General features: G+C 41.0%; 2 protein-coding genes across 6 annotated transcripts in view; one reads left to right on the top strand and one right to left on the bottom strand.

The window, feature by feature from the left end:
- The window catches only part of LOC129740625 (protein RUFY3), a 114,712-nt gene that overhangs the window by 32,082 nt on the left and 59,932 nt on the right, over positions 1 to 22,698 (bottom strand). For 2 of the 5 annotated variants that reach the window (XM_055732354.1, XM_055732358.1), the window contains exon 2: positions 14,370 to 14,856. The exons of 1 other annotated variant lie outside the window; for it this stretch is intronic. In XM_055732354.1, coding sequence (XP_055588329.1) covers positions 14,370 to 14,850 — 481 coding nt within the window. In that variant the 5' untranslated portion in view covers positions 14,851 to 14,856. The remainder of the gene's footprint in view (positions 1 to 14,369; positions 14,857 to 22,698) is intronic. 2 more of the 5 variants (XM_055732355.1, XM_055732357.1) reach the window with 2 other exon arrangements.
- Positions 24 to 13,996, top strand: LOC129740626 (uncharacterized). The gene is made up of 3 exons (XM_055732359.1): positions 24 to 407; positions 462 to 1,563; positions 13,370 to 13,996. Exons 1-3 carry the CDS (start codon positions 141 to 143, stop codon positions 13,705 to 13,707), a joined length of 1,707 nt encoding a protein of 568 aa, XP_055588334.1. The 5' UTR covers positions 24 to 140; the 3' UTR covers positions 13,708 to 13,996.

The raw sequence follows: 22,698 nt of genomic DNA, 5'->3' as shown, positions 1-22,698 counted from the left end.
AAATAGTGGCCAGTCCGAATAAAACTAGTAGGCGTCGCCCAAATTTTACGATCACTTTTCATCGGGAAAGTGACGTTTGGTTGAGAACGCAAATTTTCGAAGGACCACAACAGAGCAATCTTCAGGTGAAAACATGAAGAATGCCAATTGCGGCCACTGCTGGTAGTAGACGGAGGAAAGCGAATTTCTCGGTACTGGTATTTTATTTCTGTACAATTTTGCTGCTGTTGCCGCTGTCGTTACTGGTCGAGATGCTGGGATTTGTGAAAGGTGTAAATGGTGATGGCAGTGCTCTGGCAAATGCTAGTAGTCGTTCGGGAACGGTTCTCAACAATCGGTACCGTCCTGGTGCGAAGTGCTTCGATCCGAACGACCCCAACCTGCTGGAGGCGCAGAATATTTTCCAGGTTAGTTGCGCGCTTTCTCTCGAAACGATTAATTTGAATTTAATTCCACCCTAGGATATGTTGCCCTATCGAACGAAAAACTTTGAACCCTTAACCGACGATATGGTGCGAAGTTTGCTGCTCTATTTATCGTCTACCGCAAAAACGGTGGACCAACAGCTTGGAGAAGACAAACTTCTGATAGCAGCGTGGTATGATGCAGCCGGAAATTATTTGCACAGTTACCTGATTCCGATTTCCAAATACTGTTTCTACGCGGGAAACATCAGTTACTACTCGGTCAGATCAATCCTCGATTATTACAGAAAAATCAAGCGAATTCTTGACACAGATGGAACCGGTTGGTCCCGTCCCCTAACCATTGGATCTGACCTAAAGTATTTCGTTCGGCCCATGAGCGCTAACGTGGCGACCGTCAAATGCGAAGAACTTTCCTCCGGCAGCAGTTCGGAAATCATCCTACCGCGGACGGAGCTTGACGACGAATCCAGAGCACTCATTTCGATTTGGTTACCTTTCAAAACGCGACAAACGTACGACCCTCGCTCGAAATCATCTTTATCAATCCTCAGACTCTACTACGAAACAATAACCTTCTGCGTTCCTCAAAAAACAAGAACGAAAAACGCTTTTTCGAAACGTTTCAATCGATGGATAGACGACAATATCGGGCCACACGTTTTCGATAACGACTTCTATCCGGGTCTAGAATCGATTCTTTCGATTAAAAAATCCCTCCAAAAGTTCACCAGTACTCGGATCGAGAAGAAATCTACGACCCATCAGGAATTGGACCCAGGCTGGACGACCATCATCGATGGACTGTTTCACACAAAACAAGCCGACCAAGATTACGAAGAATATTACGATGATGACGAGGATGGATCGGTTGGATCCCGAAAATCCGCCATTAAAATTGTCATCGTCTGCGTGGGAGTGGCACTGATTGGGCTGGTTTTGTTGGTTGTCATTTACAAGCTGTGGAAAAATCGGAAAACTGCCCACAGGAAAGGGCAGATGACTTCTCGATTTAAGTCTTGGAAGGAGCACGATCGGTTCGGACGGCGCCGGAAGGATCGACGGAGGGCCGATGAAGAGGAGTTGCTGCTGCAAGGGGACAAACAGGTCGGGAGGCCGAATCCGTCGGAAAGTAGCGGTAAGGTGAAGTTCATATTGTGTTGTGGTTTTAAAACAATTTAGCCCAAAAATTATAACGCAGAATTTAATATTCAGAAGTCAGATTAAGATTACGGATACAGATTTTTTATTTCAGATTCAGGTTTTACATTTAGACTCCAGATTCAGCAAAATTTGAATGCGTGAAGTGGTCAATCTAATCACGAATGTGACAAGTTACTGTGACGAGTTCAATTCCTTCATTTCTGATTGCTCGACCTAGGAATTTTTACTCTACATCGAGTAGGGATATTTATAGGTCGTGGAATATCGATTTATTTTTCACTGCGAACCAAAACTGCAGCTTTTGCTAGCTGTTGTTGTTTGATGCTACCGTTCCTCATTTCATTGGAATTGTTTGGTGCATTAGACTGAGACGATTTGGGGTCATTTTTGAATTTCTTAAACCCTGAGGTCTAAAAAACTTCGTTTTGGTTCAAAACTCATCCATCATTTTTTGCACAATTTTGAAGTAACGTTTACATGAGTAAATTTGGACTTTTAAGTTTGTATGGGATAATTGAATATTTTGTGCTGAAAAATCAACATCACTTAGGTTTCTTCTGTGGAAGCGAGCCTGCTAATGGTTTTTGTGCCAATTTATGAATTCTTCAAAGGGAATTTTCTGCTGAAAAAAAGTTTTCGAATACCGTAACTTTGTATCTTGTGAGGAAAAAAATTATTAGCTGTTCAACAGGGGTATGCTTTGGGCATTGAAAATCAATAAACTCAATTGACATCACTGCTGAATGCCTAGCGATGTATTGCATGACTCCTTTTCATGAAAAACTTCGCGAGGCATCAGCATTGATGTCAATTTATTTTATTGTGTTTCAATGCCAACCAGCTGAACAGCTAATAACTAATTTTCCTGATAAGATACGAAGTTACGGTATTCGAAAAAGTTTTTTCCGCGAAAATTTCCTTAAGAGAATTCTTAAAGCCATTAGCAGGCTCGTGGTGTTGTTTTTTTAGTAATTTTTTTTTTCAATTTCTTATACAAACCTCAAAGTTCAAATTGACTCATGTAAACATTACTTGAAAATTCTGCAAAAAAGTTACAGAGGTTGTATATAAGAAACGACCGAGAAGTTCACGTAGAATTACAATGTCTTTGTGTGTCTATATGCTTTTCGTCTTAAACTAGCATTCTAGAATAAATTAGGTCGAATTTTTGTTAAAGGAATTTATCTTCAAGAAAAGTCATTCTTCCCTAAATTGTCGTTTGATACCTATTAATGATCTAAAATGACCCATAAAGATAGTATGCAGCATTTTCAACTGCATAACAAAAGTCGAATTAAATATTAGTATAAGCACAAACAAGGCAGATGCCGTCGAAATGATTGCGCCCGGCAGTTATGCAAGTAATGTGATCAACACACGAGCTTTGTATCAAACGCTTGCGAGAAAAGTTTACAACGACTGCTTTGATCTAAACGCTTGACTCAATGCAAAAGCTTTCAAACTGTTTAGCCTCATGCGTCTCGTTGGAATCAGTATCTTGTTTTTATTTCCCTTCAGATCACGTAGCAATCACTAGCTAAAAATGTTGCTTTTACCTAGGATTCCGGAGCAATCGTTGGATCAACTATGTTTTCTTATAATCAAACTTTTAAAAACTGCCCTTTTCAGGGCCAAAATCTTAAAAAAGAGAGAGTCTTGACTTTTCTAGTAGCATTCATTGATAAAGAGTGCGATGGGGGGGTGGTATGGATGGGTCGGTGGTGGTGGTGTGCGATGGTTGGGTGGGTGTTTGTTGTGTGCGATGGGTGAGTGGGTGGTGGTGGTGTGCGATGGGTGGGTGGGTGGTGGTGGTGTGCGATGGGTGGGTGGGTGGTGGTGGTGTGCGATGGGTGGGTGGTAGCATGGAAGGCCGGGTGGTGGTGTGCGATGGGTGAAAAGGATGGGTGGGTGGTGGCGTGCGATAGGTGGGTGGTGTTGGGAAGTTTGGTAGGGAGGTGTACGGTGGGTAATGATGGGAAATAGGCTGCGGTGGGCGGGTTCCATGGGTAGTGACGGTGTGTGTGTGTGTGTGTGTGTGTGTGTGTGTGTGTGTGTGTGTGTGTGTTTGTGTGTGTGTGTGTGTGTGTGTGTGTGTGTGTGTGTGTGTGTGTGTGTGTGTGTGTGTGTGTGTGTGTGTGTGTGTGTGTGTGTGTGTGTGTGTGTGTGTGTGTGTGTGTGTGTGTGTGTGTGTGTGTGTGTGTGTGTGTGTGTGTGTGTGTGTGTGTGTGTGTGTGTGTGTGTGTGTGTGTGTGTGTGTGTGTGTGTGTGTGTGTGTGTGTGTGTATGTGTGTATGTGTGTGAGTGTGTTAGGTGGTGTGGATTGGTTATTGGTGTCGCGAGTGATCTGAGCTCTCACTACTTGTTCCAGCCGCTGTTGGCCATCTCTGCTCTGCTCTGCCCATGTAACAAGTTTGAATTTCTCTGAAAAAATGAAACAAACCGTCAGTCGACCCCTTCTTTTATACCTTTCGTAGGCTGGAAATAACAGAACTCAAGAAGGGGCGGGGCGTCCTAGTTTTCTTTCACTTTCGAATAGCCAATCAACGTTGAGCAGGCTTGGTATGTCTTTTAAGAAAGATGTCTTTGAAAGAGGCGTTTTTCGTGACGCGAGATCCGTTCACGAATTTCAATTTGCCCCCCTATAGTGTTGCCGTAAGACGTAATTCTACGTCAAAATTATGAATGAGTTTTGAACTAAATCGAAGCTTTTTAGACCTCAGGGTTTGAGAAAATCAAAAATGACCCCAAATCGACTCAGTCTAGTGGTGCATAGCTCTTGATGGCCGTTTGAATTTCGTTCTCAGAGATGAAGTCCATGGGTCTCTCGTTTGCATCCACACTCTTTGGAATACTCCGTAGTGGTTGGAAGTTTGATTCAACAGGTTACCGTAAATTTCGAGGTTGGTGTCGGCACTTCTCATCCCACAGACGTCGAAGGGTTTCGTTCAAAACCTGGTGATAACTCTTTTCCTTCGTTGAGCATAATCGTCTTCGTGCGGTTGATATTAGAGGACTTATCGACTTGTTCATGTGCAACATAAGCTCTTGGCAGACAACAATATTTGAGCGTGTTTTCGTAACGACTAGGCACAATTTTTCCGAATAATTGGATAACATGCTGTTAGTAAGGCATATCCCTTTTCTACTTTCGCGAAGTGTTTCCATCAGTCGATAACAGTTACGAAGTTTGGTAAAACCGATTTTCAAAGATTCCATTTATTGCGTGGCCCAGCAAGACTACCTGTTGTTATAAGATACAACATTTTTGTTGATATATTTCTCAACAAAAATTTTTATACGTTTCATTTACCTACTGAAGTGGAGGCAATATACATACATATTTTCAACTCCTGGCTTAAGCGGTGAGAATTATACAAATCGGACTACATTCAGCAACCTATTCGTACATCCTGAAGCATGCAAGAGAGCGAATGTTTTGCTCTCAATGCATGCAAACCGTTGCCAGTGAGTCAAGTGTATCGAATTGCCCTGAATATTGCCTCAAAACAACCGACAAAGTCGACGCTTGGTTTTCTCTTTATTCTCTCTCTGTGCGACAACCTTTTGTTTCTCCCATACACATATGTATGTGACAAAATGAAATAGGCAATCGCGAATTGTCGCGTTGTCGAGAAGGTAATGACAAATTCGTATGTGAAATTGTCCTGAAATTTAAAACTTGGGACAATACGCTTCGATTATGTGGGTAATCTAGCTGGTTTCGTGATAATAAAAATATTATGTGATCAGATCAAGACCTATCTGAGAAGACCTGTTGGCCTGGAAATATGCCAAAGTTATCGGATCGAGACTTTCCAAATATTAGAAGAAAGCTCTTGGCCTCAAGTTGAAGAGAATCTATAAAAGAATCTACTCAAGGACAAGGGGTCGTGGCCTTGGCCAATTTGACCGGTTCCGGAACGAAATATGTTAAAGTTATCGAATTGAGACTTGCGGCATATGAGAAGAAAGCTCTTTGCCTCAGGAAGGGAATCCATGGGAGAAGCATTTCGGGGACACTGGGTTGTGGAAATGGCCATTCTGGTCGGTTACGGAACAATTAGCCCACGTCTCGATCCGATAATTTTGACATATTTGGTTCAGAAACCTTCAATATTGGTCATGACTACGACCCCTTATCTTCGAATCGATTCTTCTATGGATTCCCTTCATCTTAAGGCCAAGAGCTTTCTTCTCATATGCCGCAAGTCTGAACTCGATAACTTTCACATATTTCATTCCGGAACCGGCCAGATTCACTGTGGTCCCGACCCAGTGTCCTCGAATCGCTTCTCCTATGGATTACTTTTATCTTGAGGCCAAGAGCTTTCTTCTCATATGCTGCAAGTCTCCGGGACTAGCCAGTTTGGCCATGACCACGACCCAGTGTCCCCGAATTTCTTTTCCTATGGACTTTCTTCATCTGGAGGCCCAATATGCCGAAATCTATTCTCCTGTGGAATCCCTTCATTTTGAGGCGAAGAGTTTTCTTTTCAGATGCCGCAAGTCACAATCCGATAACTTTGATATTTATCGTTGCGGAACCGGCTAGATTGGCCATGGCTAGGACCTCAGCTTCACGAGCCATGTCGAATACGTGTGCAAGAGAGCGGCAATGGCCACGGCCGCACTCACACGAATGATGCCGAACTCCTCGGCCATCCAAAGCATCAAAAGGCGGATCCTGGCAAGCGTGACCACTTCGATCTTGCGGTACGGAGCAGCGGCCTGGAGGCAGGTCCTGGGAAGAAGCTGTAACCTGCAGCGACTTAGCAGCGTTCAGTGGCTGATGAACCTGCGGGTTATCAGCGGATACCGGACCGCGGAGCCGCCTGTGTAGTAGCGGGTGTTATGCCCATCTCGGTTTTGCTTGAGGAGGATGTCTATTGCTACAACAATAAAGACACGCCCAATGTACGAGAGCTCGCCAATGAGGACTCGATGTCCAACTGGCAGCAGCTGTGGGACAGCTCAACGAGAGGAAAGTGGACCCATCGTCTGATCCCGCACATCGAGAGCTGGATCGGAAGAAGGCACGGTGAAGTGAACTTCTATATGACGCAATTCCTGACTGGTCATGGATGCTTCATGAAGTACCACTACCGGTTTGGACATGTGGCTTCACCATACTGCCCAGATTGTGGTGGAGAAGAGGAAACACCTGAGCATGTGGTGTTTGTCTGTCCGAGGTTTGCGGCGGTACGTACTTCCATATTTGCCGCCTGTGGGCCCGACACGACAGCAGATAACGTTGTACAGAGGATGTGTGCGGATTCCAACACTTGGCATGCGGTCAGCGATGGGTTCACCCGGATCATGACTGCTTCTGCAGAGGAGCTGGAACCAACGGCAGTCCGCGAACGGTGTAGGATGACTCCATCGACGGAGAGCATCTGAGTAGTGTGTGTCCGATCCCTTGATCGAAGCTACAAAGATAAGGCATCATCTTCTGCGTAGCGGAGGTCAGGGGTGCGCCGCTAACGTGTATAGGATATCCCAACGTCGGGGGGTATCCGAGTAGTGCCGCTTCCTAAGAGGGAAACTGCGGGGATAAGACTTTACCTTCATCGTAGCGGATTTCGAGGGAAGAGGGTTAACCACTGTCGGGGGTTACCCACGGGTAGAGAGGCTCTCGTTGCCGGGCGAGCCTCTCGAGTCGGTGTAGGATGTCGTCACCGTCGGGAACATCCGAGTCGTAGCGTTCCAAGTCCCGAATGTGTGCCGTGACAGGCGCGAGTCTAGGATAAGCTGCTCTCGATCTGGCACACAACGGGCAGGAAAATCCGCGGGCCAAAAATCCTAGGGTTGCCAGCCAAGGGGGATAAAGAAGACCGGACAACGGTCGGAGTAGACTGACCCCATCGACAGGGGGCTGTCGAGTAGAGTGCGTCAGACCCCGCGGTTTGAAGTTACAAAGATAAGAGTGCGCTGCGTTCGTGCGTAGGATGCTCCACCTTCGGGGAGTATCCGAGTAGAGCGGTTCTCAACGACAGAAGCTGCGGGGATAAGACATGACCTTCTTCGCAGTGCAAATCGTTGGGAAAGGGTTATTCCACGTTCGGGGAATACCCACGGGTAGAGTGGCTCTCGACGCCGGGTGAGCCATTCGAGTCGGAGTAGGATGACGTCTTCGTCGGGAATCATCCGAGTCGTTGCGTTAAGTCCCGCGTGTGTGCCGTGACAGGCGCGAGTCTAGGATAAGCTGCTCTCGATCTGGCACACGACGGGCAAGGTGGCAAACTTCGAACCCTGAAGATAAGAGGTCGGGCTTCGAGTCGTTAGAGGAGAGGTCAGGCCTCAAACCTTCAGGCGGAGAGGTTTGTGTGGTCAACCCCGAGTCTTTATGATAAGAGGTCGGGTCCCGAGTCGTAAGAGGAGGGATCAGGCCCCTTACCAACAAGAGGAGGGGTACAAGTGGTCACCTCGAGTCATTACGAGGAGAGGTCAGATTTCAAGTCGTTAGAGGAGAGATCGGGCCTTGAATCGTGCAGAGGAGAGGTAAACCTCGAGTCGATGCGAGGAGGGGTCGGATCTCGAGTTGTTAGAGGAGAGATCAGGCCTCAAGTCGCGAAGAGGAGAGGTTTGTGTGGAAATCTCGAGTTACTGCGAGGAGATGTCGGTTCTCAAGTCGTTAGAGGTGAGTTCAGGCGTCGAGTCGTAAGGAGGAGAGGTTTTGCTTAAAGTGGTCTCGTTAATGAGTATTGCCTTGGAGCGCATTAGCGCGAATAGACCTCCCACTATTGAAGTATAGTGTACTAAACAGTTCGAGTTGGGAACCAGGTCTGCGGCCCCAGGTGGAGTTTAGGGAGTAGGGGGTATACACGGAGTATATCATGAGTCATTGTACCCATGGACCCAGAGTAGCAAACTGGGGGGACCCGGTGGCTCGCCATGCCTTGGAATACAATCCGTAAACCGGGATTTACCACCTGTGGTTACCAACTAAAAAAAAAAAAACTTGCAAGTTACAGAACGACAGCTGTCGGACTCGTAGGGAGAAGAGAATTCACGCCGTGGAATTCTCTCGGATAGAGTGACTTCACTCCGACAGCGGGTGGTTTACTTGAGTCGGTGTAGGATGTCGTCTTCACCGAGAATCATTCGAGTAGTTTCGTGAAGCCCTTTTGTAGCTGACGTCAGGCGGTTATAATCGTCGCTGCCAGCGTTGCCAGATGGCAAACCGCTCAACTCCGTCAGGTAGTACTTCTGTTTATCCGCAGAATCCCTATAAATTTTTCGATAATCCGTAGGAAATGCTGAAAATCCCTAGATTTTGATCATTGATCCACAGAAGTGCTTAAAGTTCGTAGATCGGGCAACGCTGCTAACGAGCTAACGAACTTGCTTCCCTACGATTTTTTCACATAATAATGCACTAGAGAGCGAGGAAATTACGAGCGAGAAATTTCTATTCGCATTGCTTCGTTCTCCGCACACAAAATCGAGCCTCAAACTGACGATTGCGTGTTGCAATGAGTCAAAGACAAAAAAGTTATTAGGTGTTAAAGGGGGGCATGTCTTTTGGCATTGCAAGCAACCGATCGATTCAAAATGTGTTTTTCCAAGCTTTCGGAAAAACGGCTGCAATATCTCCGATTCATAAGTCTGGAAACGCTCAGCATGTTGAGATCTACCGACCAATATCAATTCTCTGCAGTTTTTCAAAGTTCTTGAAGTTTTGATATATGAAAAGTTTTATTCTGCAGCTACTCCGATAATTACCGAATTTCAGCACGGTTTCATCAAGGAAAGATCGACTTTGACAAACCTGATGTGCTCTGTTAATGAATTACACACCGCAACTGATAAAAAACTGCAAGTGAATTCAGTATACATCGACTTCGCCAAAGCCTTCGACACAGTACCCCACAGCATTGCCCGTTTTCCTATATGGGCAACCAGATGGCTGCACTCGTACCTGATGAATCGTCGAGGCTTTATAAACATCCGTGGAACACATTCTTCGGTGTTCGATATGCCGTCTGGAGTCCCACAAGGAAGTCATTTAGGCCCGCTAATCTTTGTGCTTTTTGTAAATGACTTGGCAATTCGTCTTAAGTCATCAAAGCTTCTGTATGCTGATGACCTGAAATTCTACAGAGTAATTGACTCAATTGTGGATTGCGCAGCGCTTCAAAAGGATATAGAAAGGTAATTGCTCTGGTGTGAAACAAATGGAATTAAAGTGAATGCCGAAATGTGTAAATGTATAAGCTTTTTCAGAACCAGAGCTTCAGTTGCCTTCGGCTACTCGTTCCGCGACACAGCACTAGAAAGGACAACCTTGGAGTAATATTCGATCAAAAGCTCTCTTTCGCTCAGCATATGGCAACAACAACACCAAAGGCTTTCGCTTTATTCGGATTCCTTCGCCGAAATACTTCGAGTTTTTAAGACCCTTATGTTCTAAAGATTGTGTTCTGCTCGCTCGGCGTCTTGGAATACGCCGCACCAGTTTGGACACCTTATTATTCCGTTTACATTGAAAGAATTGAGAAGGTCCAGAAAAGATTTCTCCGTTTCGCATTGCGTCAACTGCCTTGGCTCCCGTCCGATTGCCAAATTGATTCAGTCTATTGGACAGGTCTATGAGATATGAGTTAATTCACTTGCAGAGTCGATCAGGTAGTCCGCTATCAGACGCATTTGGAAATTTGTACTGTACTCAATCAAAAGCTTTACTTAAGTCTACATAAACGGGATTGACCTGTTGACGTTTGTCAAGCCTAGTCACCTAATTTGTAACTCACGTCTCATGAGGTTGGTCGTCGTAGATCTACGTTTTATAAACCCACTTTAATCCTCAGAAATGCTGCCCCGCACAGATTGATACTGCACTACAGAAACGAGGCCTTCGAATACTTTCGAAAAACAGCCTAGAATCGAAATCGCACGATAGTTTTCACTTGATGTATTTTCTCAATTTTTGTGTTAAGGAGAATTAGATGCGTTTTCCAGACTTTGGAAACAATAGATTCAATGTGTGACTGGTTAAATATTATGGAAAAAGGTACGAATTTTTTAGCCAGAAGTAGGGGAATGCCAGGTCTTTGTTTCATCTAATGTAGTCGGTTCACGAAAGAGGTCACCTACGGAAAAATTCAGCGATGCAAGGTTGCAGTCTTCAAGCTACTCAGGAATGCTTCCGACGGAGGTGATGAGTTAGTACTCGGCACGTTCTGGAAGAATGACGAGAGAAGGATTCTAACGAAGGTTTGTCCTACTTCGTGTTTGTGCTACCACATCTTTATCCTGCATTCTAATAAATGTTGAGAAAGCTAAGACCCAGCAAACATTTTTGCAGCTATATTTTTATGCTGTTTTGATATACGTCCCATATACATCAGAGAATGATCGTATGAAAGTTGAAAAAACAGCATTTACCTACTTTTGCTCTCACAGCCTTCAAATCGTTGACAGCGACAATATTTTCCAGTTCTCTCATTGGTCAATATCACTTAATTCCCATCTGTTCTTCAGCCATCTGGATGCACTGCTGGTTGCAGAGAGAACACGAAGATGATTTTCTCACTTAAGCTAGCTTTAAAGCTAGCGCGGGAGCAAAATCATGTCAAAATTTACAAAAATGGCGGACTTTCTGTCATATCCGATTTAAACTGACTTTGGAAGACATTTTATACGATCTTTTCACTGTGCACTTGGAATTGCGATTCGCAATACCATTGTAAACGACTTATGTTGTCATTTCTGATACGATTTCATGTTTGAGTGGCAGTTGGATGTTTTTTGAATAACGTGTGTATTAGAGTGCCCCAAATGACCCGGCTTTTGAAAAAGTTATGCGCTGCAGGCTAAAATTGGTCCTAGGCCTAGTACAAGATCTCATGCCAAATTTGGGCCAGATCGGATCACGGGAAGGGGTCGCTCAACGAGCCTGAAGTTTGTATGGGATTTTGAGACATTTTGTTCGGGAGAAATATGAAAAACCAGTTTTTCATCAATAACTTTGGTTCCCGTCGACCGATTTCTTTCGGGTTTTCTCAAAGCCTAAATTATGAAAAACATTTCATCCGAAGACTGCAATCGATCAGAGTTAAGATAAAAAAGTTATTAGACTTCAAAAATTGGCTAATTTTTTTTACGGTGGTATTCATCACTGTTAATGAGTAGTCAATATGTTCGACCGCCCCTCATCAACAGTGATGAATACCATCCTTAAAAAAGTTAGCCCATTTTTGAAGCCTAATAACTTTTTTATCTCAACTCTTATCGATATGCAGTCTTCGGATGAAATATTTTTCATAATTTAGGCTTTAAGAAAACCCGTTTTCAAAAGAAATCGGCCGGCGGAAACCAAAGTTATCGATGATAAACTGGTTTTTCATGTTTCTTCCGAACAAAATGTCTCAAAATCCCATACAAACTTTAGGCTCGTTGAGCGACTCCTTCCCTTGATCCGATCTGGCCCAAATTTGGCATGAGATCTTGTACTAGGTCTAGGATCAATTTTAGCCTGCAGCGCATAACATTTCACAGGTTTTGAATTTCCCATACAAATTTGGGGCAGTCTAGTGTGTATTAGGATTGTTCGATCTTCAGAAAAAAGATCGATCTCCAAAATCAATTCAATAAAACGGAGCTGGAGGATCGATCCACCTAAAAAATCGGAGTTGGTGATCGATCTCTGATAGACCAATCTTTTCCAGTGTTAAAAAGGGAGAGCTCCTTTAAATAACGTTTCAATTTAGGTTCTCACGATGTATCGAAATCTGCATACAAAAACTCCACAAAAGCCAATCAAACTCCAATATCGAATTCATTAAGGTTGCTAGAATTTTTATCTGAAAACTGGGCAAATAAATTAAAAATTCCCAACCCAAAATCCGGGCATATTTGTGTAGATCTCAGATATTATTTAACAAATTTTGAAAAAAAAAAAATGAAATATCGTACTTTAGGCTGAAAAATTTTGTTTTTTTGGGCGCAAAAATGAAACATAAGAAAAGTTCCATTTTTGTTTGCACCGAGCATTTTTCAAGGAAATCCGCTCAACCGGACCACGCCGGACCATTTCCAAATTTAGTATTGAAAATTTGGGCAATAATCTGGCAAGCTTAGACTAGATGCTCAATAGTTGGCCCAGTTTGACATTAAATCGGTAATCTAATTCTTATTAACTCGGTTCAGCGAGAAAAGGAATCGAAAATATCGAAAGACCGAATCGAAAAATAAACCGATCTTATCGATTCTTTCCATTCTAAAGAATCGATCCAAAAAATCGACAATCTGTGTTGAAAAGATCGATCACCCAAAGATCGATCCAAGATCGACCAATCCTAGTTTGTAGCGATAGTGTATGATCGATCTAATGCGTGAGGTTATTTTTGTGAGAGTGAGTTAGTTTCACTTTCGCCTGGGTTCTAAGCTGATGCTTGAAGTAGTTCTACTCTGTCGTTCTACACTTGTCCTATCAGCAGTTCCAGAGAGGAGAAATCCATAACCCCGAGTATGAATTGCGAAAGATCTTGAGTCTGACTCGGTTTGAAAAACAAACGTCATTATCAAATGCAACGATGTAGGCTCGTGGTATGGAATTCACACCACGAGTCCCACTGCTAACTTCTGTTTATGACACAAGTTTTCAACCACGAGTCAGACTCCTGTTCCATCACATTCTATTTCACTAGGGTTTGACTAGTCTCGCCATTTTTTTTTGTACCACGAGTCATACTCGTGTTTCAAGGACAAAGGGTTTAAAACCATTCGATTAAAAAAATTTCACCACTTTTAAGAATCTTACATCGATTAATCACTTGCAGAGACAACTTGGAGGTACGCTCGGCCACCGATAAGCTTCGAAAGACCCAAACGGCACCGGCTGGCAGCGCTACCTACTACCGATGATGACGACGACGACGAAGAGGACCTCTTTCCGCAACCAAAACCGGCGGCAAACAAACGAATCCCGGAGAAGCCGGCTTCCCTGGAGAGAATCGAAGCTGGCAAATCGAAACCGAAGAAACGCTGCTGCCGGGGATGTCTCTGCGGAAACTGTCTGCAGAAGCAAAGTACGGATGAGCTGCGCTCACCTTCGGTATATCAGCTTGCGAACGAGAAACCTTCACCGGCGGTGACGTCGAAAAAAGCTTCCGGATAGCACCGGATCGTCGAAGTCGATCGGATCGAAGCAACAGACGAGAGTCGGATCGCGAATCGAATTCGAGCTTGCTTCCGACATGTTCTGTATAAGAGTGCAGGTGATGAGGATTCCGAATGATGACAAGCCAGCAAGTGCAAAACAGAAAGCTTCGTCGAACGTTGAAGAAGGAACAAACAGAATCGAAACGAAAGAAAACTTAATCGTTCTAGGGATATAATTTGCGTTTGATACACAAATAAGCACAATGCGCATGAATTTTTATCTTGTTATTTGTTTTATCTTTGCTTAGGCAATTATTTTATTTTTTTTTTGTAAATATATTTTGAATGTTTTATTGTTTTGTTCGATTTAAGCGAAAAGCATTACGAAAAGCACGGATGACCACCAACAGGGGTCTAGGTAGGTTCAACATGCACGATTTCGATAGAAAATTACCGATACCATGACCTTGTTCAGTTAGAAATTGAACCAAATTAAGAAATGATAAATGCCGTGCATGCAATATATCCAATGCTTTCGTCGAGTTTCGCCATCTTTTTTGTTTCTCAGATCAGATTTGTGCTCCTTGGGTATCTTACACCGCAAATTATAGTCTAATACATCGAGGGGAAAACTGAAACTAAAACAATAATACACGCATATCCATAAATAGCACCTACAGTAGAAGTTAACCCAATCGCGCTCGATAATCTTCTCTTCGCACTTAACGTTCTCAATGATACCGAAAGTATTGAGCGAGCCATCACCGTCACCGTTGCCGGCGGAGCTTCCGGTGCCGCCCGAATTGCTGTGGCCGCCATTGCCGGAACTGGTCCCGTCCCCGGTTCCGGTGCTCTCCTTTATGTCCAGATCCTGCAGCTCCTTGAGGCAGAGCCACTCGCCATCGACGGACACGCGAAAATTGCACAGATAGATAGTGTCCTGGGCACTAGATTCGTTGCAACCTCCGGTGCCGCCATTACCTCCTGCTGTAGCAGTTCCGGTTCCGAGGGCGCCACCGAGCAGTGGCTTCGGCAGCGTTATGGTGCCTCCGTCGATGAGTCCCTTGCCGGGGGAGGTTCCCAGCAGACCGTGGCCGCCCCCGCCATCGAGGGCCGTCTGGTGATGGTTGTTTGGCTGCGCTATGCCGAGCGCCCGCATCTTCGGCTGAAATCGGAGTATGGCAGTTGAAAGCTTACGTTTCGAGAAGGGATAATAATTTGCAACATTGGTTATACTTGGGGGATTGATACAAACAGTTCAGGGTAGTGATCTAAAAAAAACATTGATAAATTAAAAACTGTAGTTCTTAATAGACTCATGCGAAAAGGGTTTTTAGCTCTGACCAAAGGTGGTGTATCCACAATGTTTCAAGACTAGAGTGAGATTTCAAAAGCATCCAGGTGGCATCCATGAATTATTTAGGTTAAGTAAAAAAAAAATCAACATTTTTACCTAACCCTAGCAAACATGAAACTAATGATTGGCGTTTGAAAATTGATTCATCAATTATCTACGAGTTTTTACGCAATCCATTTTGAATCGCAAAAATGTAAATGCTCCATATACGCGAGTGCCGCACAAGACTCTCGGAGATTCATGTACAGATTCTTGGCGATTTAAAACTTCAACCAAAAATTGTTCTCATTGTGTCATATTTAAATTGATTTTTACTTGTAGGTACTCCTCCGCTTTGAAATTGCAAGAGGTTATCCAATCGAATCAATTATTTTGCGTCTGCTACTAAATTTGAAATCAGGAATCAATTTAACGTGCCAAAAAATCCCCGTGTATAAATTTCGACTCGCAATTATTCCCAAAAGGCTAAACCCCTTTTGGGTGGCCTCTTATAAAATCTTTGATATCTGAAATCGGTTGCCCTTCTCTCAAAACTCCCGTGTGCAAATTTTCCAAGCCATCCGACGAAACGTAACGTCAATATCGCGAAAACAATATTTGTCTTGTATGGACGACCCCCTTCAGAAAGGGTCATCCGAAAATCTAAAAACATTTTTTTATAATTCCTTTTTTTTTAATTCGGTTGCAAATTCGATTCTTTCCAGCACTTGACGTAATCATCCAACTTGGCAAGCCTCATGAAAATAAAACACTTTTTGTAACTTGTTCCATAAATAACTGTATGTTGATAATATGTATGTGTTATTTGTTGTATTGCATTTATTTGATTTTTTCCGATTTGTTCGAGTGCACATTAAGGTTTAAATCGAAATCAAAAGTTTTTTATTTATTGGAATATATTGCACTTATAATCTTTATGAAAATATAATTTTGAATATCGGGACATTTTTTGGAGTATTTGCCTAATATGATGCCCAACGCAGCGTTTTCTGCTCCCAATTAGCTTTGGATGGTGTATTTTTCAGAGCTGAAGAAATAAAAAACATTAGAGAAGATTTTTTACTAACCATTTTCAAACAGCTTTTTGTTTACTTTCCTCTTTCTTTGAAGCAGTTTGAATCAAAATCCATATTTTCACCAAAATCATGTTCAAAAAAGCTTCGCCTGATACTAAACTTATAGACATGGCACATTTCAACTTAAAGTGTTCCCAAACAGCACTTATCATGGCGTTAAATCTGGAGATTTTGTATACTGCAAATTCCTTTTTTTTATTCAAGCAAAAAATGCAAATTATATTCCTTCCAACTTCAAGCCAATGAATTAAATGAACGGTTTTGAAAGGAGGAAAAAATATGTTTAGAGTTTTTTTTATATTAAACCCAATAACAGCATTTTTTTTTTAATTTTAAAGCGCCTATGCGCCAATTTAACCTTTTATTTTGAAGATTCTAATTGAAGCATTGGGATGTTCTGATTTCAAAATTTACTAAACATTGTTGGTGGTGCTCTGCGATTTCATGAGGGATTATGTTATATTTTCAAGATTCAATAACATTCAATTGAAAGGCAGATTTTTAAAAATTATACATCGAAAAGAAAAAACCTGTTCAGGCTTCGATGGTTTCATGAGTTTATTTTATTTTCTGGAATTTTCATGTAAACATTAACGGATATCACCACAGTTCAAGTTTCATATTCATATTCATGTTGGCAAAAAGAAATACCTAAGTATAGCCCCATTTGTCCCATTTATTGGGGCAAGTGAAAACACATAGGTCTTTTTCAGATGCGTCAGTGAAAAGACTTTAAAATGAATTTAATACTTGTTCTTGTTTGTCTGTTATATCAACTTGCATTGATATATCTTAAGTTTTTCTCTGGAATAAATTAATGCTTGGATGCTGTTCAACCAAAAGACCTTGATTTACAAAGACCTTTATAATAATTTTGAATATCCGCTTCAGATTCAACACTCGGGATATCCTTTCTGGCCATTTTGGTGATAAAATTCTTAAATGGTAGATGATTCATGGCTAAATGGCGCGTTTTCACTTGTTCCATCGTGTTAAATGACAGGAATTAATATTATTTTAAACACAAAAGTTCATCATAAAAATATGCTGCCCTTGGAATATCAATCACAAAAAAACTTTTCAACAAAAAAGTGTATCAAAAGTCTCTTCTATTAAGACAAAATATGTAGTAGAACAAAAACACATTTTTCATGTTAAGTACGTACTTGAGTTGTGTGTCAACAAACAGTAAACGTGTTAATAGTTATTCGGTGAATTATTAAAAAAAAATGTTGAGATTATTTAGTCAGATTGTTTATTTGTGCCCAACAATTTTTAGATGAAGTAATCTATATATATAAAAATGAATGTTTGTCTGTCTGTCTGTTCCCTATAGACTCGGAAACTACTGAACCGATCATCGTCAAAACTGGCATCTGAGGGTTTTTGAGGCCGGGGATGGTTTCTGTAATAGTCAAAACTCCATCCGACTTAAGGAAGGAGAGGCTTCCATACAAAATTTGTAGTTTTTTGAAACAAATAAAAGTCATGACATCCATTTTCTTGAGATTTTTTTTCCTTTGGGTGGTTTGTTTTTCGTCTCTATGGTCGAGGCGTCGCGGCCAACGTCGCAAAAGGATAGTAACCCAGGCATAACATACTGATTAGTAGGAATATTTTGGCGCGTATTTCTCAACCAAGCGTATTTTCTTTGAGGGGTTTGTTTTTCGTCTCCATGGGCGAGCAAACGTCGTCGCAAGAGGATAGTAACCAAAGCTCACTGTTCATTGATTGCTGGAAAATTTAACAATAAGGCGCCTGTTTCTCAAACACGTGGGGCGATATGCAACCTAGATGTGTTTTTTTCTTGCTTATTTGATTTGTACACAGCACGTGATAATAAATGACGCCTAGATGTGACACGGATTGGTATGTTATCAATAGAATCAAAACCAATTGAAAGATTTGCAAAAATACTTCCATATTTAGTTCGTGTTAATGTAGGTAGCATTCGACTTTTCATTCAAGGAACATTAGAACATGTTCAAACGGTCAACTTTTTCTGTTAAAAAAAAATTAAAAATTATGTTTTCTTCTAGAAATTGTTACTTCGGCCCAAATACACAACTGAAACGAATTTAGAAATGAAAATAAGAGCTTTTTATTCTAATTAATTCTGAAAAAACCATCGTACTTCTTTCTTACATATGAATTCAAGTACGTACTTAACATGAAAAGTGTTTTTGTGTTACATGGCTGCATAAAAGAGACTTTTTATCCGCTTCGTTTTTGAAAAGCGAGACTTTAGAACTGATATTCAACTGGACGCAAAAATTTTAAGAGAAATTTTTAGTTTACCCTTAAAGTGTTAAAAACAATATTCCCTTCTGTTAACTTACACGGTGGGGCAAGGGCAAACGTCGAACTTTTAAGAAATTCATCTTCAAAATGATTCAATACGTTGGAAAGACCAGAAGGGGTATTCCGAATGTTGAAACTGCAGCGGATATTAAAAATTCTGAAATGTCTTTGTAAATAAAAGGTCATTCCCTTTGAACAGCATTCGATTTTAAAGCCATTACTCTGACGCATCTGTAAATAAGCTTTGCATTGACACTTACCCCAATATACGGGACCAATGTAAACTTAGAAATTTGTTTTTGCCTACATTTTTGAATATTTGACTTTCAAAGAGAAAATAAAAAAAAACTCTGAGAACTTATTTTGTGATGCAACTGATATTTTTTTAAATATTTATATGTTTACCGTAGTAAATTTATTAAAAAAAAAAGAAATTTGCACCGTATTTGATATATAACTTATTGAATATTTTTTCCATTATCATGATAAGTGCTGTTTGGGTATCGAGCCGGTTAAATTTGCCTACCTTCTTCAAGCAGTGGGGGACAAAACTGAAAAAACTGGGAGAGCTCCCATGTAAATTTAAGATAAAGAGCTTTTCAAAGAAAGGACCATATTTAAAAAGGTTTTTTTGGGTACAGAGTACAAATTTCAGATCTTGAAAAACGAGTTTCGAGATCAAGTTTCAGTAAATAATATACCATCTTTGAATTGCAATTCAGAACTGCAGTTGCAGCTCTCATTTTAAAGTTGTTGGTTCTGAAGTATGATGAGGTTTGATTTAAAAAAATGCTCTCTAAAATCTAAATTTGAATAAATTTTTACAAATTACATTTATTTCCGGAAGGTGTAGCAAAGCACAACGGGTCAGCTAGTCTATATATATAAAAATGAATGTTTGTCTGTCTGTCTGTTCCCTATAGACTCGGAAACTACTAAACCGATCATCGTGAAACTTGGCATCTGAGGGTTTTTGGGGCCGGAGATGGTTTCTGTAATAGTTACAAACCGCTCCGACTTAAGGGAGAGGGGGCTTCCATACAAAATTTGTATTTTTTCGAAACAAATTAAAGTCATGACATCCATTTTTTCAAGATTTTTTTTCCTTTGGGCGGTTTGTTTTTCGTCTCCATGGTCGAGGCGTCGCGAGCTAACGTCGTGAGAGGATAGTAGCCATGGCATAGCATACTGATCAGTGGGATGGGAATATTTTGGCGCGTATTTCTCAACCAAGCATATTTTCAATGCAAGGGATGGCGATATGAAGCCTTGATGAAATTTTTTTCTACTTGATTCCTAGCTCATTTGTACAGCACATGGTGATGAATGACGCCTAGATGTGACCCAGATTGACATTTTGCCGATCGAACAAAACATGTATGTACGTTTTTTTTGCCAAAATCTGAAATTGAAAAGACATGGCATTAATTTTTAGAGATTTTCTTTTCTTTGAGGCACGTGAAAAAAATGACCCCTAGATGTGACACGAATTGGTATTTAATCAATCGAATCAAAACCAATTGAAAGATTTGCAAAAATAGTTCGTGTTAATATAGGCAGCATTTGTTGTCTAAAAAATATAAATTTAGTTCTGATGCTAATGAAATAATGGTATGACACTTTGCGGGCAATTGAAAAAAAAAACAGAAAGTAAAGAATTTACACACATTTTTTTAACCCATTTTGCCTACAAGGTAATTTTTGAATCATATTGATAACAGAAATATGAAATATGAAATATTTTCTACAGAGATAGATCGGAAACATTTTGTTGAACATGAACAAGTTTTATCAAGCGCCATTTAAATTTAAAGAAGATAAAAAAATCCGATCCGACAAATGAACTGATCAAGATCCTTTTCTTTAAATTGGATAAGATATTACTGACGTGTGCATAAGTGAAAGGTATCAGTGAGATAAACTGATTTTTATTGACCAAAAGTGAAGGAATTCATTTTCCCAAAGAATTTTGATTCAAGGAACACTAGAGCATGTTCAAACGTTCAACTTTTCTGTTACAAAAAAAAATGTTCTCTTCTAAAAATTGTTACATCGGCCCAAATACACAACTGAAACGAATTTAGAAATGGAAATGGAAACTTTTTATTTTAAAAAAGTTGGAAGAGGTTGTATATTACACAACTGTGATCGTAGAATTACGAATACTTTACTAGATTTTTGTGACAGCTCAATTGTATGCTGATCGCTCAAACCCTTAAAGTACCTAGCTTCAATATTTTTTTTTGGTGTCCCAAGAGGCCGTTCACTATCATATTCTTCATTTTCATTTGAAATTTGTTCGGTCGTGTAATTTTTGTTTTCCCGTTTTTGTTTTGTCCCCTTTTAAATCCGATCGAACAATCTGAAATGTTCCAAGTTTACACGGTACAGGGAAAAATCAAGAAATCAAAAAAAAAATATCCTGCATAACAGGTTTTTTGTATAACCCCTTGTTTTTTTAACATTCAAAGAAATTATTTATTTGATTAAGACTCTTTTAAGGAACAAACAGTTAGTATCATTTATGCCATATTCGTTTTCATCCTGGTGGTCCACCGGTTGTGCACCAAGTGCTGTCAAAGCGTTTTTTTATATGAAGATGACAGCAGTTGGTGCACAACCGGTTGGCCACCAGATGAAAACGGATACGACATTAATATCAGGAAGCCAAAAGATTAAAACGTTGGATAATTGAGAGTATCATTTCAACTTTCCGTAGTGGTAACACCCCTAAACTCTGCTGCTGGTTTTCTTCACATCACGAACAAACGCCGTCGCTTACTGCGACCACACGATTTGACTCTCCAGTACCAAATAAAGCTCGCGCGAAGTAGCTGCTGGCTTTTTATAACCTTCCAGCTTGTCCAACACGATGAAAATTACCACAGTGTTGGACAAGCTGGAAGGTTATAAAAAGCCAGCAGCTCCTTCGCGCGAGCTTTATTTGGTACTGGAACGTCATATCGAGTGGTCGCAGTAAGCGACGGCGTTTGTTCGTGATGTGAAGAAAACCAGCAGTAAGGAAGCAGAGTTTACAGATTTTTTACCACTACGGATTAAGGAATTAATGCTCTTAAACATCCAGCGTTTTGGTATGTCGGCTTTCTGATACTGGGTGCTTTTAAGGGCCACTAATTGTTCCATAAAGAGCTTTGATCTACTGAACTTTCTAAGTACAAAGTGCAGGGAATCGTAAAAATTGACTACCATGATATAAGAGACAAAAATGAAAATCATAACATAAACTAAAAACATGACTGATACATCTGAAAAGCTAATCTGTGGAAAAAAAGAGACCAACCTCACCAACTTAAATAGCCTAGTGTGGACTAGGTTCTGTGCAAAAAAATATCACACAGAATGCCAAGAGATTGTTTTGAATTTAATACTCTCAATTTCAGTTAAACTAAAGTTTTGAGAAGAACTGTTAAAGACTATGGTTGGGTGGACAAACTGGCTCAGAAGAAACAGCAGCAGCTATTGTAGCCATGTCAGCCACCTTTTTCGTTGCTTGACCTCAGACTGCGTCAATCAACTAACTGAAGCTTTTTTTCCACCATCTATTGTTGTTTTGCTGCGGCCTCATTCTTGGTCGATTGGTGCTGACTGGGGAAGCGGCAGCTGAAGCCGAGATTGCAGACACGGAAGACAAGCATCTCAGAAATTTTCAAAACGACTGAAGCTCGACTACAGCTCCGCAGCTATATTTATAAATTTCCAAGCTCAAATCAAATACGAACTTCATTGGTATTGGTGTACCAACACACAGCCGATACAAAATGTTATCTGGAAAGGATGTCTCTGAAAGAGGCGTTTTTCGTGACGCGAGATCCGTTCGCGAATTTCAATTTGCCCCCCTATAGTGTTGCCGTAAGACGTAATTCTACGTCAAAATTCTGAAAAAACATCGTACTTTTTGCTTACATACAAATTCAAGTACGTACTTAACATGAAACAGGTTTCTGTGTTACATGACTGCATAAAAGAGGCTTTTGATCCGCTTCTTTTTTGAAAAGTGAGACTTTAGAAATGATATTCAACTGGAAGCAAAATTTTTCTGAGAATTTTTTAGTTTATTAGTAGTGCTAAAAAAATATTTCCTCCTGTCAATTTACACGGTGGGGAAAGGGCAAACGTCGAACTTTTAAGAAATTCATCTTCAAAATGATTCATGATGTTGGAAAGACCAGAAGGGGTATTCTGAATGTGGAAACGGAAGCGGATATTAAAAATTTTGCAATGTCAATGAATGTCATTTGCTTTGAACAGCATT

This window comes from Uranotaenia lowii, chromosome 1, assembly GCF_029784155.1.
Source record: "Uranotaenia lowii strain MFRU-FL chromosome 1, ASM2978415v1, whole genome shotgun sequence".
NCBI lineage: Eukaryota > Metazoa > Arthropoda > Insecta > Diptera > Culicidae > Uranotaenia > Uranotaenia lowii.
The sequence above is the reverse complement of the archived record's forward strand: the minus strand, read 5'-3'. Positions and strand labels throughout refer to the sequence as shown.

Bases quoted from the DNA above. Each gene is read 5' to 3' on its own strand.
- LOC129740626 (XM_055732359.1), top strand. From the start codon at position 141: ATGCCAATTGCGGCCACTGCTGGTAGTAGACGGAGGAAAGCGAATTTC. The intron at 408-461 runs GTTAGTTGCGCG...ATTCCACCCTAG, and splicing joins AGGCGCAGAATATTTTCCAG to GATATGTTGCCCTATCGAAC. The intron at 1,564-13,369 runs GTAAGGTGAAGT...AATCACTTGCAG, and splicing joins GAATCCGTCGGAAAGTAGCG to AGACAACTTGGAGGTACGCT.